Consider the following 17,357-nt stretch of genomic DNA (forward strand, 5'->3'; position numbering starts at 1 on the left):
ACTAATTTGATTAGAGTGAAATTTATGTATAAAGATAATAGACTTGATTTGCTACATATATGTGAAATTTGAAAATAATTAACTAGTTTGAAAAGGAGATATTGGCACCGGAAGTTCAACATTTAGATTGGAATAAGAAGCCAGCCAATACCTGAGCAGATTTTAGGATTTTATTCTATTTGATAAGTGCAATCATCTTTAAACTTATTATACTATTTTTTAATTAAGGAGCAGAGAGGTGTATAAATTTTTAAGTAAGATCAATGATTTAATCAATAGATATTAGGGTTCTAATGTGCTTTAGGATTTAATTTAGGATTTAGAATTTGTTTAAGAATTGATTTAAGATTTAGAGTTTTCCTAGGATTTGATTTAGAATTTAGAATTTGTCTAAGATTTGATTTAGGATTTAGGGTTTGTTTAGGATTTTTTAAATATTTATTTAGGATTTTATTTTGGATTTAGGATTTGATTTAAAATTTAAGAATTTATTAAAAGTTTGGTTTAGGATTTAGGGATTGTCTAAGTTTTGATTTAAGATTTAGAATTTATTTAGGGCTTGATTTAGGATTTAAGATTTATCTAGGATTTGGTTTAGGATTTAAGATTTGTTAATGGTTTGATTTAGAATTTAATTTAGGATTTAAGATTTATTTAGGATTTGATTTAAGATTTAAGGTTTATCTAGGATTTGGTTTAGAGTTTAAGATTTGTCTAAGATTTGATTTAAGATTTAGGATTTATTTAGGGTTTAGTTTAAAGTTTAAGATTTGTCTAGGATTTGATTTAGAATTTAAGATTTATCTAATATTTGATTTAAGATTTGGAATTTGTTTAGAATTTTGTTTAAGATGTAGGATTTGTTTAAGATTTGATTTAGGATTTAGGATTTAACTTAGATTTAGGATTTTTTTAGGATTTATTTTAGAATTAAGAATTTATTTAAGATTTGATTTAGGATTTAGGATTTTTTTAGGATTTGATTCAAGGTTTAAGATTTTTCTAGGATTTTATTTAAGATTTAGGATTTATTTAAGATTTGATTTATGATTTGGATTAAGATTTAGGATTTGTTTAGGATTTGATTTAGGATTGAAAATTTATTTAAGGTTTAATTTAGAATTTAGGATTTATCTAGGATTTGGTTTAGGATTAAGAATTTATTTAAGGTTTGGTTTTAAATTTAAGATTTGTCTAGGATTTGGTTTAGGATTTAGGATTTATTTAGAATTTTATTTAAGATTTATGATTTTTCTAGGATTTTGTTTAGGATTTAGGGTTTTTTTAAGATTTGATTCAAGGTTTAGGATTTGTCTAAAATTTGGTTTAGAATTTAAGATTTTTCTAGGATTTGATTTAGGATTTAGGATTTAGGATTTGCTTAGAATTTAGGATTTGGCCTAGGATTTGATTAAAATCTATTAAGATTTCAATTAAGATTAAATTATAATTTAATTAAAATTTATTTAAGATATATTTTTTATTATTATAATATTTCTTTAGGATTTCTTAAGGATTCTTTTAAGGTTTGTTGGAGATTTTTTTTCAACTCTTTTAAAATTTCTTATTATTTATTTTGTAATTTCTTTAATACTTCTTTTGAATTTGCTTAAAGCTTGCTTAAAATTATTAAATATTTAATTATAATTATTTAATATTTTATTAGAATTAAATTTTTTTTGTTATAATTTTTATTCTTACTTTCATAGCTAAGTGCCTGGTGCATTCTCGAGTAAGATTTTAGATAATACAACAATGTTATATCTATTATTGATGGAAAAAAAAATTAAGTGGCATTCCAAGCCATTACCAAGATTATTAAGACGTCTTTGAAAAAATAATATAGATATTCTTCTAGAACATTGTTCTTATGATTGTTCCATTGATCTTCAAAAAATAGTTCAATTGCCATTTGAATCAATCTATACCCTATCACAGAACAAGTTGGCTCCACTCAGGAAATATATTAATGAGAATTTGGCTAAGAACTTCATATGCTATTTTAAATCTCTAATTGGAGTTTTTATCTTATTTGTGAAGAAAAAAGATTGATCTTTAAGGATGTATGTAGACTATTGAAGTCTCAACAACATCACTATCAAAAATAGGTACCCTCTATTCTTAATTTTAAGATTTTTTGACCAATTAAATCAAATAAAGATATATAAAAAATAGATCTACAAGGAGAATAAAATCGAGTTTTCATTACAAAAAGAATTAAAAATTAAATTTTAAATCAAGTATGAAAATTTTGAATATAATGTCATATCTTATGGACTTGAAAATGCACCAACTACTTTTCAACATCTAATGAATGATATCTTTTGTAAATTTCTTGAAAATTTTATCATCTATTATTTAAATAATATTTTGATTTATTTCAAGAATATAGAATAACATGAAGTTCATATTTGTTGTGTATTACAAAAGCTAAGAAATGCAAGATTATATGTTAATATAAAAAAGTGTATATTTTATACTACTCAAGTTGACTTATCAAGTTGATTTAATTTAAGATATATTATTTTAAATAATGTTCTTATGATAGATCTTAATAAAGTTCAAACTATTGTATATTAGAAGATCTCAAAAATAGTCAAAGATGTGTAATATATTTTGAAATTTACCAATCATTACCAAATCTTTATTAAGAACTTTTATCAAGTTGCAACTCTTCTTACTTATCTAACATGTAAAGACAAACTTGAATAGAGCAAAGAAATTTAAGCATTTTTTGAAGCCTTAAAGATAGCATTTATTTTTATACCAATTTTGTATTGCATTGGCATTTTAAAGGTATTCTGTATAGAAACAGATGCATTAGACTTTACTATGGATGTTATTTTGTCACAAATGAGAGCAGATAATAAGCTCTATCTAATAGCTTTTCATTCCAAGAAATTTTTAGCAGTAAAGATTAATTATGAGATCCATGACAAAGATGTTCTTGCAATTGTAGATTCATTTCAAGAATGCCATCATTATCTAAAAGATACTTTTAATCTAATCATTATATGTACTTGTAATGAAGCAGGGATAAGATAATTATATTATTGTTGCGTAGAGATAGATAATTGAGACCATTTTTTAGAAGTTTTTAAAAGTTATTAGAATTTTTTAGAATTTTTTAGAATTTGGATTAGATTGGTGGTCTATGTGGAATCCTAAAAGAATTAAAGGTGGTTATTTAAGTATGACTCACCTCTAGAATCTTCTAAAAAGACACTTATATTAATGGAGTCCACTATTAAGAACATTCTATAAAATTCCAAGATGATTGAATAAATTATAAATAGGACTAATCAAGGCCATGAAGGACATTTGATTAAGTATGGCTTTGATTCCTTTCTCTCAGTAAACTTTGGTTTACATTTTTATTTATTTATTTATTTATTTATTTTTTGTAATTTTATCTTTTATATTCTATTCTATTTAGTTTTGTTCAACTTTGGTCTGTTTTGTCGTATTTTGTGATGGAATTTGTGTTGCTATAGATTGGAAGGATTTTAGATTTTTAAGAGAATTTAATCTTTTTTAATAGAGATCACAAGAACCTCAAGTAATTCATATTAATATGTATTTTGAATCATTGATAAGTTCTTTGGATCATATCTTTATCAAGATTACTTATTGATCTAAAAAACAACAAGATTTCTTAGATGCCTTATATAGACGTTCTTATTTTATACCAAAAGAAGGATTCATAGCTTTTGATCAACAAAGAATGATTTTCTTAAAGATAGAGCATTTTCATCTTCAAGCAATAAAATCAACATTGGCTATTGATTCTTCCTTTGTAAAGCAAATTCAATCAAATATGTACTTTGATCCTCTTATTTATGATATCAAGAATAATTCTCCTAAATCTTATAATACTTCTAAGTTTAAATTTATTAATAATCTATTCTATTTCAAGAGACGATTATATATTTCAGAAAGCAAAGCATGATTATGTATTCTTCAAGCTTGTCATGACTTTTTAACAACCAAATATTTTGAATACAATAAGACTTTGGAGCTAATATCAAAATATTTTTTGTGGCTTCAAATATAGAAGGTAGTTAAAAACTTTGTACAATCATGTGATATTTTTTCAAGATTAAAAAGTCCTTGTTATTGATCTTATGGACTTCTCTAGCCTTTTCTTATTTCGAAACAACCATGGTCTTTTATTTCTATGGATTTTATTAAAGAACTTCTAACTCAAGTTTTTATGATTCTATATTTGTGATAGTAGATCATTTTACCAAGATGTTATATTTTATATTATATACAAAATTTATTACAAGTAGAAAAATGATTAAGTTTTTTTTTGATAACATCTATTATTATCATGGATTACCCAAAGATATTATATTAGATATATGGATTCAATTTGTATTAAGATTTTGAAGAATCTTTTTTTAGATTTTAAAAATAGATATAAATTTTTCTTTGACTTTCCATTCTAAAATTAATAGGCAAATAAAATAGATGAATGAAGTGTTGGAACAATATTTGAAGTATATCATTAACCATCATCAAGACAATTGGATAATTTTTTTACTCTTAACAGAGTTTGTGTACAATAATTTAGTATATTTTTTTACTTAATAAAGATCTTTTTTTTTACCAATTATGGTTATCATGTACAACTTGATATTTTTTATTTTTCAAAAGTTGATAATCATATAACAAAAGATTTGGTGAATTTTTTGTCAAAGCTACACACAATAATAAAGATATAGTTAAAAGGAGCTCAAGAACAACAAAAGATCAATAGAGATGCTTATTACAAGGAAAAATTATAATTTGATGTGAATGACAAGGCATGACTACTTCTTTGTAATATTAAGACTATTTGTCCTTATAATAAGTTGGACTATTGTAGGCTTGAATCTTTTCTCATTTATAATCAAGTCAATCATATTACTTATTGATTATATCTACCAGAGTTTATGAAGATCCATCTTATATTCCAAGTATCTCTTGTTAAGTCATATTAGACAATAAATATCTCCAGAAGAAGACAAATGCCACTTCTTCTTATAGAAGTAGATAATAATCAAGAGTTCAAGATAAAAGAAGTTTTGGATTCAAGGCAATGCCAAAATAGATTAAATATCTTATTCATTGGCACAAATATGATAATAATGAATACACATAGAAAGACTGCTCCTTGTAGAACTTATCTTTACAAGGAGGGGAGTAATGCTGTGAACATACATATTTATTCTAATATTTACCTATATAATCAAGTAAAAATAGATAAAAGTAGATTTATTTTATAATATTTTTTAGAAAAACTTTCTAAAAGCTTCATGGATATTATTTTGACTTTACATGTATTTGTAGTTGATTGATATATTAGAAACTTAGTCAATAAATTAATTATATGTTGATAACTTATAAAACAACTTAACTATATAATATATATATAAAAAACTTGCCTTGCAAGTTAAGATATGTATCTTTTAAAATCAATATATTTTAGAGATTATATATGACATTGCAATATAGCTCTTACTTAAGAGTATATATAGAGACAAGAATGAAGCCTTTTTTAGGCTTGTCAATGCCTTTCTAGTCTTTAGTCTTATTTAAAATTTTATAGTCTCCTTTTTTTTAGCAATAGCCATTTTAGTTTAATACTACATCATCTTTGAGTAAATTTTTAGTTCTTTTGACTAGAATAAGAGTATATTAGTAATTTCTTTCTTTAAGATTCATATCCTTGATATATAGTAGCAAAGTAGTATTTAATATTATTAAAATCGTATCCAATCTTATCTTTTTAGAAATTTTGTGGTTGAAAAGATATAATCTATCTATAGATTGGAGGTTTCATAAAGTTGAATTTTCTATAGAATTTTTTTGGATAAAACCTATCTAAAAGTCATTAACAACAAAGCCATTGTTTTTTAGAGTAGAATAGTTTATAAAGATGGCTAAGAAAGAAATGATATTTGTTATTTATACAACTCTAGTTCATAAAGAAGTCAACTTATTAGTAGGTATTTCAAAATAGTATAAGGAATTTCAAGATATCTTCAAAAAGAAGAATGTTGATATATTGCTAAAGCATCAACCATATGATTATACCATCAATCTTTAACAAAGGATTCAACCATTATTTGGCCCAATTTATAATCTATTATAGAATAAATTTTTCTTATTTAAGATTATATTAATAAAAATCTTAGAAAGAACTTTATTTGGCATTCTAAATCTCTAACAAGTGCACCAATACTTTTTACAAAAAAAAAAGATGGAGCTTTGTAAATACGTATTTTCATCATTATTTTGGAGACTGGTGCTTTTGACTTTACATTAAAAGCTATATTATCACTAATAAAAAATGATAGAAAGCTCCATCTAGTTGCATTCTATTCTTGAAAGTTTTTAATTACAAACATCAATTATAAAATTTATAATAAAGAACTTCTAGTGATTATGGATTTTTTTAGAGAATGATGTCAATTGCTAGAAGATGCTATATATCCTGTGAATATATATACAAATCATAAAAATTTGGAATATTTCATATTAGCTCAAGTTTTAAATTACCACCAAATTCGTTGAAATATATCATTATCTCATTTTAATTAGGTGATTATATATTGATCAAAAAAGCAGCAAGGACTATCAGATGTTTTATTAAAGAAATCATATCTTGCTCAAAAGGCTAGAAAAAAAAATTGATTAGTAATATAATACTTTTTTGAATCTAAAATAATTTTTTTTTGTGCTAATTCTATAATTACATCTATTAATTCAAGCTTTCTTAAATAAATTTGTGCAGCATTAGTTAAAGAACCATTAATTCGTAATATCAAGTAATGCCTTATTTATAAAAAAATCAATTTTGTAGAATATCTTTTATATTTTGAAGATTGTTTATATATTCAAGAAAGACCAATGCAACTTTGTATTCTTCAATTTGGTCATAATTTTTCAATTGCAAGACATTTTGGATTTAACAAAATATTAGAGCTTATTTCTTAAGATTTTTGGTGGTCTCAAATATTAAAGACCATGAAGGAATTTATCTTCTCATAAAAAATATGTTCAAGATCCAAGCATTTTTAACATCATTCTTATGGACTTCTACAACCACTGCCAATTTTGAAGCAACTATGGTCTTTAATATCAATAGATTTCATCACTGATCTACTGCCATGATCTATATTTGATGCTATCTATATTATTATAGATCAACTTTCAAAGATAATATATTTTATTCCTTGTAAAAAGATAATTTCTAAATAAGAAATGATAAGGCTCTTTCTTGATAATATGTATCAATATCATGGCTTACTTGATGATATTATTTTTGATTGAGGATCTCAATTTATATTAAAATTTTGGAAATTCTTTTTTGAAATATAGAAAGTGGATACCAAACTTTCATCTACCTTTCATCTTTAAATTGATGGTCAAACAAAATAAGTTAATTATGTTTTAGAGCAGCATTTGCAATGTATCATAAAGTATCTATAAGATAATTAGACCTTGTATTTATTTTTAATGGAGTTTTCTTATAATAATATTGTTCATGATTTAATTCAACAAACACCATTTTATGCCAATTATGGTTATCATCTCAAGCTTGATTTGTTAGGTATATCAAAGCATGAAGATCTAGTAACTAAAGATCTTACGAAACAATTGTTACAATTTCAAATAACTTTGAAGCTCTATTAATAAGCAACTTAAGATTTTTACAAAGCATCTTCAAACAAATTTAGAAAAAAATTCTCTTCTTTTTAAGTTGAAAATAAAATAAGATTGGCACCATTTTTTATTCAAAAAAAATTAATCTAATGGCTTATTGGTTGAAACCACCCATATTTATGAAGGTACAACCAATCTTTCATGTTTCTCTCTTAAAAGCTTATTTAGAATCAACTATTCCAAGAAGTATACAACCAACATTGCCTTGCATTAAAATAGATAATCATGTAGAGTATGAAATAGAAAAGATCTTTGATTCTTGGATGAAAAGAAGAAAATTGAAATATTTTATTTATTGACGCCACTATGATATTAATGAGTGTAAATAGAAACCAACAGAAAAACTAATTAATATACTCTAAAAGGTACATGAGTTTCATCGATGCTATCTTTAAAATTCTATATCTATTTTAAGTTGGCATTTCTATAAAGCTACAATTAGGATATTTTATATAACAAAGAAAAGAAGTATTGCTCATAAAAACCTTAGAATTTAATGTATTGAATTTATGGTCCAATATGTTCAATTGGAAAGTATTTAGAGAGTTTTTAGATCATGAATTTCAAAGTAAAACTAGAGTTGGAGCTTTCCTTATCATTGCTACCAAATCAACTATCCTAGCTCTCACAATCTTTTCAAGATCATCCTCAAGATAAAGTTGGATCTTCTGGAGAGAGAAAATATCCATGCAATAGTCAACTCAAATAATTTTTTTTTGAAGATGATGTTCGAGCTTGATCATTCTATTGGAGATATAAAACCAATCCTCTTTGTCAAACTTGGAGTTAAAAGGAGAGGTGATGTTATTGACATCTAATAAAAAGATTTTATAAATATTCTATTAGATTTTAAATTTTTTTAAAATATTCTTAAAATATTCTAATAAAAAATATTTAAAAGATTCTAAAAAGATTCTAATAAAATTCTAAAAGGTTTTTAGAATATTTTAGTAAGTTTTAGAAAATTCTACAAGAATTAAAGAAGTTTTTTAAGAAGCTTCTACTTTTATTTATATACTTTATTTTTAAGCAATATAAAAACTTCTTAAGAAGCTTCTTAATATCTTGTATATATTAGAGTTGAGGTTGAAATAATCCTCAATCTTGACAATATATCTCTTGGAGCTTTAACTCACTTCTCTTAGTATTGATCTTCTACTCATCTAGTTTAATTAAGTTCTTGTTAGCTTTCTTGTTGAAATTCTTTTGTTCAACTTCTTGTTTGATCTCTTATATAATATATTTGTAACACATAGATCACATAAATTTGGCTTTTATTTATAGACTAGCAAAAAATTAGTGCAGTTCAATAATGTCATCTATTCATTCCTTTATTTATTCATATTCCTTTGTTCCTATGTTCAACCAAAGAGAAGGCTTCTTTGTCTTAAATCTAAGTTGTTTTTATATAATAGATGTGTTAATTAATTAAAACTTTATTCATTTATATTTTGAATATATATTTTTTCAACATAAAATTTAAAAGAGATAAAGTATTAATTTGTAAAATAAACATTTATATATATACATATATATAATTTTTTATATAAAAAAATAAAGTTAAAAAATATAATAATAAGATTTATTTATTTTTTATTATTTTTATATGATCAGTTGATTGTTAGCATTAATAAAATTTATCTTTTCAATTTAATTTTTAAAATATTTTAAAATTTTATTTGTTGGTTATTTGTTGCAAATTTTATTTGGTATGTTAAACTGCATATTGCAATTAATTTTTTTTTAAATACTTTATTAAACTTTTAATATTGGTATGCAATTTATGATTTAAATAAAAATGGTAATGATAGTATTTAAGACAACATAAATTTTATAATTGAGTGTTTTATAGTTTATGATATAATTTCATAGATTCACACACACACATATATATATATATATATATATATGTACTCAATGGTATCATCAAAAAAGAAATTAAAAATTTGGTTCATATTTAATTTAATATTTATTAATTCTAAGCATTATTTTTATTAATAGAAAGAAGGGATTATTACCCATACCAGACATGTCAAGGATGATAATCTATTGGGAAACATCCATCCACAGGTCCAATTTGGGAACAATTCTGCAAAGTCTGTTACATATCATGGATCAATTAAAACGTGGAAAACTTGAAGTATTTGAATTGGCGGAAATGCCCTGTTTGTCACTCCGTCCCACGAACTGCGAGGGTCTGGAAAACCATGTTGGTCAATTCGACGGAAGTCAGTCACCGAGAAATCACAACAATCGCGCCAGTGTGTTAGCGAACGAACGAACGAACGAACGAACGAGCGAACGAACGAGCGAACGAACGAGCGAGCGAACGAACGAGCGAACGAGCGAACGAACGAACAGACGAACAAACTGACGAACGAAAGTGGCGAACGGACGTGGCATTCATAAGGCACGAGAGGTGTATCCAATGGGAGATTCCCACGTGGAAAATAGGGCGAGGTGGCGCCTGGGTCGGCAGCAAATGATGAGGAAAGCACGGTTAGGGCATGGAGGTCTCACGTAGTGTTGGTGTGGTGTGTTGGAGCTTTTGAAACTTAGCTCTTTTGGACTTGAACGGGGAGGCAAGGAGAGGAGAGAAGAGAAGAGAAGTCTAGAGGAGCTTCCCCTTGGATTGTTGCAATATCGTTCAATACCCCCCCCCCCTCCCCCACCCCCTCCACGCATTGATCACCGAGGCGACCAGGAGCGTGTTTTATCTGCACAGCAATGATATTGTTTGTTGCAGACTGTCGATCTAGCGGTGAGGGATTGGATGTGTAGGTAGGGTTTCACCATTGGTGCACAGGGAGGTGCCACGTTACATCGTGGTTCGGAGAGATTGCGTAGCTGTTGTGGCTGATCGTTTGCGCTATTTGAGGACGATTGTGGGAGAGGAGTGTTGTAGAGGCTAAGACTCGGAGATCTCGTGAGGACTCGAGGAGGAAAGATTTTTCAGTGGCATGCTAGGGTTGTGACTATGCCAAGGTGGGGGGATTTGGGACAATTTGGTGGTGTATCTCAGCATTGAGCAGAGTTGAGAGCGTGGGATTTTAACCGTGTTTGATGAGGGCGGAACAGCAGTGAGGAATAGGAGAGTCCTGGAGTCGCTTATCCACGAGGTTTGTCGTTGGCAAAGGGGGTTATAAATCGAGAAAGAGGAGGAAAGTGGAGTTCTTGAACTAGAAGGGAAGCTGCTGCGGTTTTCTTCGTTCATGAGAAGGAGGAAGAGCCGGAGAGTAAACCGCGAGAGAGATCTTCGTCGTTGTTACTATAGTTTTACCTGATGCTGTTTAACTGACTCTGTTAATCTTCTTGTGTGCAAGTCATCTATGAGAGTGGTAAGGATGTCGCTGATGAGGGAGGTTCTTTTAGGGAGAGCTGTCTGTTTTTGTAATATAATTCCTGTGTGCGCTTTAATAATTTCCATGATTAGGACGTGTTTAATCATAGTTGTCGTGTGCGCTAAAAGAGCGATGCTCTGCTATCCTCCGCATTATGCATATGTACAAGCACTGTGGATGGGCAGGATAACCACGTTGGAGCTCGATCCTTTTTTGTGGCGTCCGCCTTGTTATGGGAAATCCGATTTCGTAGCGGGCTTAAGCACACGGTGCTCTGTACTTCGGTTGTGCGTGTTGGAATTATTATTCAGGTCATGTTCCGATGTGATTGTGCTTGTGGGAGGGTGGCCAGGTATTGCAGAGTATGAATGTAGTATGTGTTTGTGCAGGAATGAGGAGAGCGAGAGTGTGAGAAAAAGGAGCTCTGTGAGAGAGAGGAAGAGGAGTGAGAGGGGAGAGGAGTGAAGAGTGGCAGGACAGTGCTTTGCAGGCACCCAGATATTGTCTTCAAGCTGTGAGTGATAGAGCACTCATCTTCTTTCCATCAACATGGCGCAAAATTCTGGCGAGCATGGCATGAACCTTGGATCTCGGAAACTCGTGGTCAGTGAGCTATCTTTTTTCACTTCTGGTGCAGACATGATGCATCATTTTTTGTGCTTATCTTCTCTTGTGTTTCAAGTCTTTGCAATAAAGACCTGTCCGTCTCTTTCATAGACAAGTTTTGTGCAATTGTAACACTCGTGTAGATGCTCGTGATTATTGTTTTTTCTGTGGTTCTGTTGGGTGTTTTGCGTACGGTTGTTAAATAAGAAACTGCAGTAAATGTGAAGTTTTGCATCATGCTTAGAAGCAATTCCCATGGTACTTTTAGTGATCTAAATGTTCATGAATTAGGATGTGATCAATATATGGCTTCCCTCAGGTCCTGGGCATCCCGTGGGATATTGATACGGAAGGTTTAAGGCAGTACATGCTGAAGTTTGGTGAGCTTGATGACGTCATTGTCATGAAGGTCAGTGGCAAGCAGAGGCTTTCAAGGACTTTTGCCATTCGTTTCTATGAACGCTGAGCTTTCTTGTAATTTGACGCGGGTATTTATCTCCATTGTGGACTGGACTCTTTGGCATCAATCACTAGGTTGGATTGAAAGTTTCTGTTTTGTGTGCAAATTTCTTCAGGATCGCGGCACAGGACGATCCCGAGGATTTGGTTACGTGACGTTTGCAGCTGTCGAGGATGCAAAGGTATGCTTTTTATCTTTAGAAAGCAACCACATATTTTGTGTATTTCTTACTTCCACGAGAATTTACTTAAGTCATATTCTGAACTGCGCAGAAAGCAGTTTCCACGCAACACTCTCTAAATGGAAGAATGTTGGAAGTGAAAGTTGCAACCCCTAAGGTAAATTTGCTAAATTTGACAAGGTTTGAAGATGTCTTTTCACGTATTGATTGGACTGTCCCAGAGGTCGATATCTCTCTCTCTCTCTCTCTCTCTCTCTCTCTCTCTATATATATATATATATATATATATAAGTTCATATAAAATTTGGCTTCTGGTTCCAGTTTTTAAAATCTCAAGCCTTTGTGTGAACGCTTAAGAAGTTGATTTCCTATCATGATGATTAATTTTCTTATATTTACGTTCTAGGAGGAGATGAAACCTCCCGCGAAGAAGATCACAAGGGTTTTCGTAGCCAGAATCCCTCCTAGTGTCACCGATGAAGCCTTTCGAAGGTACTTAATTATACATGTTATATCGCTCACATAATATATATATTTAAATTTAGAAGAAGGAAGTCTGTTTTGCTCTGGTTTTCGTACGATTTTTTTTTTTTTTTTTTTTTTTTTTTTTTTTTTTTTTTTATATTGTTGCTTAATTTGTTTTCCTCTTTCTCTCAGCGAGCGATGGTATGAGATTTGCTCCTATATTAGATTTTTTCCTTTTATTTCTCTTTTAGTGGTATGATAATTTGTAGTTGTTTCGAGGATGTTTGTGCAGTTACTTTGAGAAGTATGGAACCCTGACTGATGCTTACATGCCAAAGGTACTCCCCATATTGATACCTCTGGGGCCGTGTTTTGTATCTTTTTTTTTTTTTTTTTCTATTATATTCTCATGTTGTTTTGGCTTTGCTTTTATTGTTATGGTTTTTCAAATCCACACTTCGGAAGTCTTACCCCTCAGCTGCTGTTTGTCGCTGATTACTTGCTTCCTGTGGTTATTTAGGATCAAGGTTCCAAGGCACATAGAGGCATTGGCTTTGTTACGTTTGAGAATCCAGGTAAACCATGACTCTCAGTACTTACCTTGAAACCTGCGGTTTTTTGTTCTTCAATGATTTTGTGTCTCGGTATTCGAGGAGCTTCAGTTGCTCACATTAGAAGTTCGGAATAATGAAAGGGTATCTTCTATGAAGTCTACGTTTGATATGGTAAACGTTGATGGGACCAGTAGAATCAACGATTCTAGTAGATTGCCCATGTCATTTCCTAAGTATCATTATACTGTGCATGCTTTTAAGGATGGAAATATGACTACGTTTTATCTTGCTTACTCATTTGTTGTTTTCCACAGAATCAGTTGACAATCTCATGAATGAAACCCACGAGCTTGGTGGGTCGACTATTGCTGTCGATCGGGCTACACCGAAGGTAAGGTTGTTTCATCTCCTTGAATAAGTTAAAAACTTTCTTCTTAAAGCCGTTGGAAAATGCTCAGTGGCTTCTTGTTTTTTGCTCCCTTCTGAAAATGTGTTAGTAATGAGCAATCAGGAGGACGGTGTGAAGACCTGGGGACGTGGATTTCACGGAGGCAACCAAAATTCTGCCTCCAATGCTGGATCAGGTGCTTATGGAGCTTACGGTGTGTACACAAACGCTGCTCGGTTTGGTGGCTTGGGGGGCGGATTTGGAGCTTACGACTATTCAGGCTCTGGTTTCGGAAGTGATCTAGGTCCTTCTGGTGGACTGGGCAGTGCTTATGGAGGTGGCAATTCCTGGCCCTCTGCGCCCCCAGGTGCTGGTTATGGTGGCCCAGGTTTGGGAATTCCAGGGGGAGGATCAGGGAGTTATGGTTCCGGAGGTCCGCCGATCCCGCCTTTGAGAGGCCTAGGTACTAAAATCTTCGTTGGCAGATTGCCTCCAGAAGCAAATGCAGAGGATTTGAGGCGCTACTTCAACAATTTCGGACGAATCTCTGATGTTTATGTGCCTAAGGTACTATTGGAGGAGATTTTTTCTTAGGTCTTTATGGCGATTCTTAACAACGAAACTATCTTAACACCAACATTGTTTTTTTTTTGTAGGATGCGAAGAAAACATCACATAGAGGATTTGGCTTTGTCACTTTCTCTGACGAAGGTGCTGCAGAACGAGTTGCTCTACGAAATCACGAAATTCTTGGCCATCAGGTCAGGATCCTCATCTTTTTTACGGGATTGACCCTGAAAGTTTTGTGGAGATCTTGTGCATTGTGTAATCGCTCTTCGGTTCTACGTTAAGGTACTGTTGATTTCTAAATGTATCAAAGGTGGTCTGATCTGAAGTTGCACTATTGTTTTGGTAGATTGCTGTGGACCGTGCAGCACCCCAGGATGAAACGGCAAATGTCCCCTACATGAGCGGTGTTGGTGGCGTGGGATCACTTTCTGGAGGAGCTGGAGGCCCTATGAGAGGAAGCAATGCGCCATTGCAAGGAAGCGGATACGGTTCCTTACCTGGCAGCCTCGATTTCAATTCGGGGGTAAGTTCATTGTTTGCATGTATATTTATGTATGTTTCTTTTATTAGAGTGTTCTACGATTTTATTTTATTTTAATTTCTTACAATTGTGTGTCTATATTGACAGTATCGGGTTGTCGTCAGTGGGGTGGTTATGGTGGTGTAGGTGGATTACCATCAGGTTTGGACTCAGGACTTTCTGGCGGCCATCGCTCTTCTAGGTCAGAACCTCGCTACAGACCATATTAGGGAGATAATGAGCGAGTTACTCAAGTTAATCGGTCAATATTTGCGTGGAGCAGGACTAGAGATTGTAGCGAGAAGTGATCGAGACGCAGATCAAAAGATAATATACTCTGCGTCAAAGAGCTACGGTGCGTGCAATCAAGGATTTAAATATGTCAGCAGGTCGGTGCTAGGACTGTTTGTGGAGTAGCTTAGAATAGGTTGGTTGCTCAAGATAGTTTTGCTAGACCACGGCTGCTGGAGCCCGAATTTAGTATTCTATGCAGTGATCCATACTTTGATGAATTGTAATTTCCATTTTTGTTTACTGATGCAGTCAGGAAATGATTTTTGTGGACCTTGAATGGCATTCAAACAACACTGACGAACATAAAAATGGCCATTTTATGACTATTCTAAAATTGATTGGACTAACCTACAGTTCTTTTAATTACCATAAAGAAACTCCTGGGTCCGAATCTTGACCATTGCCTGGATTCACGATTTTGAAATCTGAGACATGCCGTTCGTTACAGAATCTGATGATAGAATTTCAACGAATTATGAACACCTAATTTTAGGTTGATTTGGATGTTAATACACTTGTCTCTAGCTCATACGATTTTATTGTGTACAAGCGGCTGAAGTAAAAGTTACATACAGATTCTTCATGTTCACTTGTAGTCAAATGATCTTTTGCATGATAAACTAACCAAATCGTTGATACGCTCTTCAGCATCATCAGAAATCAAACTATTTCTGTGACACATTCAAATCTCTTCCCATGCTGCAACCATAATCGACTGATCATTGCATCTAGAATGTGTCTAGGTGTTGGTTGACTTGTGGCAAGCATTTGTGAGCATTTCTAGTCTTTCAACATGTTAAAAATAAGAGGCTTGTCTTTGTGCTTTGGTCCTCATCCATGCTGTAAGTCAAATGAGTACACAGAATTTAGTAGTAAGGTTGCCATTATGACTTCCCTGACTTGATGCAAGAGAGCCATTATTACTCTCCTGACTTGATGTGAGAGAGCCATTACAACTCCCTTGACTTGGTGCAAGAGATATGTAATCCTTAGTGTAGTTCATGAATGTTATGTATTTCTTATATAACACACATCAGGGGGATGGATTAACAAGATGAACCAAAGGAGACAAATTTGATCTCTGATTGGTTGCATCTCTCATTGTTTTCATCAAAAGTGAAGTAAAAGCTAAGATATGCAACAATTCATAGGGCTTTAACAATATATATAATTCACTTCTACCTCAAAAAAAATAATATCACATTGGTTTTTGACTCAATCATCATTGTTTTCATCAAAAGTTTTCTAGCAACCTTGAACAACCTTTTTAACTTTTTTTACTCATGCCTTATTAGTGCATTGATTGTATCAAAAGATTATGCACAAATGCATGATATTAAGAAATACAAGCTAAAAGTACAATCTTATGTAATGGGTATTTATAATGAGGTTACATCATGCTTCCATCAGTGCAATTTCTTTTTTTGTTTTGTCACTTAAGCATAGATCATGAACATTCTCTAGGATCTTTGCTCCCATAAGAACCAACCACTCCATTATGAATAGCTAATAATTACTATGAACAACAATGTCTAAGATTGAAGAGAAATTCTTTGTCATTTGAAAGAATGTAATAATATTATAGACATAACATATCTTAGAAGCATGGCTTGTTGCCAATTGAAGTCAAAATTTGCATTGTTCAATTCTTGATTGTGATTGTGATTATTGAGACCATGACCAATAAGATACTTTCAACAATCTTTATTATGTAAATTTGAGACTCTTTGTACTAAGCTTGCCATCTATGAAATGTGAGTAAATATTTGTGATGGATGGTGATGTAGTGTAGATTGTTGCATGGATGAATAAGTAGTAGATGGGGATAATTTGACCAAATAATGTATTGGGATAAGTGATATTGCTCAATAATTTGAATATTATGGTGAATTATGCCATGACTACATTATGTAAATGATTGATAAATCAATATAAGATTGCTTTGCTTGATTATTTGGTGAGTTGCTCTCACAATGGTTCATTATAGATGCTCATTATAATTTGTTGTTATAGAAGCTTTTGTTTAAATCTTTCAATGAATTTCGATCAAGATTTTTTATGGCTAGCAAAATATGGGCTCCAAGGGGTTGTTAATTGCAAAAAAAGTTGTGTGAATATTCATGAAGCAACAATCTACTTCTTCCTCAATAATTAGTACTAAATTTGGACCATTTCTTATTCCTCCATGCCTTCTATTACTTGCTAAATGTTGAAAAGGAATATTGCTTGATTTTCAAATTGTTAAGATAAATTTTTGTGAAGTTA

General features: G+C 31.1%; 1 protein-coding gene across 4 annotated transcripts; it reads left to right on the forward strand.

Moving 5' to 3' along the window:
• Positions 1-10,231: 10,231 nt before the first annotated feature.
• On the forward strand, positions 10,232-15,332 carry LOC112280308 (uncharacterized). Of its 4 annotated transcripts, none has more exons than XM_090248814.1 (13): positions 10,232-10,474; positions 11,444-11,657; positions 11,980-12,069; positions 12,236-12,301; positions 12,393-12,458; positions 12,708-12,793; positions 13,059-13,104; positions 13,287-13,341; positions 13,635-13,711; positions 13,832-14,275; positions 14,365-14,469; positions 14,625-14,801; positions 14,924-15,332. In XM_090248814.1, the coding sequence occupies exons 2-13, from the start codon at positions 11,604-11,606 to the stop codon at positions 15,026-15,028; spliced, it is 1,371 nt and encodes a 456-aa protein (XP_090104940.1). In that variant the 5' UTR covers positions 10,232-10,474; positions 11,444-11,603; the 3' UTR covers positions 15,029-15,332. The 4 variants fall into 4 exon arrangements, with proteins under 4 accessions (XP_090104940.1, XP_090104939.1, XP_090104941.1 ...); XM_090248813.1 differs by having other exon boundaries at positions 10,236-10,698; XM_090248815.1 differs by having other exon boundaries at positions 10,247-10,494.
• Positions 15,333-17,357: the final 2,025 nt, after the last annotated feature.

Source organism: Physcomitrium patens, chromosome 3 (genome assembly GCF_059467195.1).
Source record: "Physcomitrium patens ecotype Gransden chromosome 3, ASM5946719v1, whole genome shotgun sequence".
Taxonomy (NCBI): Eukaryota; Viridiplantae; Streptophyta; class Bryopsida; order Funariales; family Funariaceae; genus Physcomitrium; species Physcomitrium patens.

Excerpts from the sequence above, each read along its gene's own strand:
- LOC112280308 (XM_090248814.1), top strand. The coding sequence starts at position 11,604 with ATGGCGCAAAATTCTGGCGAGCATGGCATGAACCTTGGATCTCGGAAA. Across the intron at positions 13,105-13,286 it reads CTGATGCTTACATGCCAAAG|GATCAAGGTTCCAAGGCACA; the intron begins GTACTCCCCATA and ends GTGGTTATTTAG. Across the intron at positions 13,712-13,831 it reads TCGATCGGGCTACACCGAAG|GAGGACGGTGTGAAGACCTG; the intron begins GTAAGGTTGTTT and ends ATGAGCAATCAG.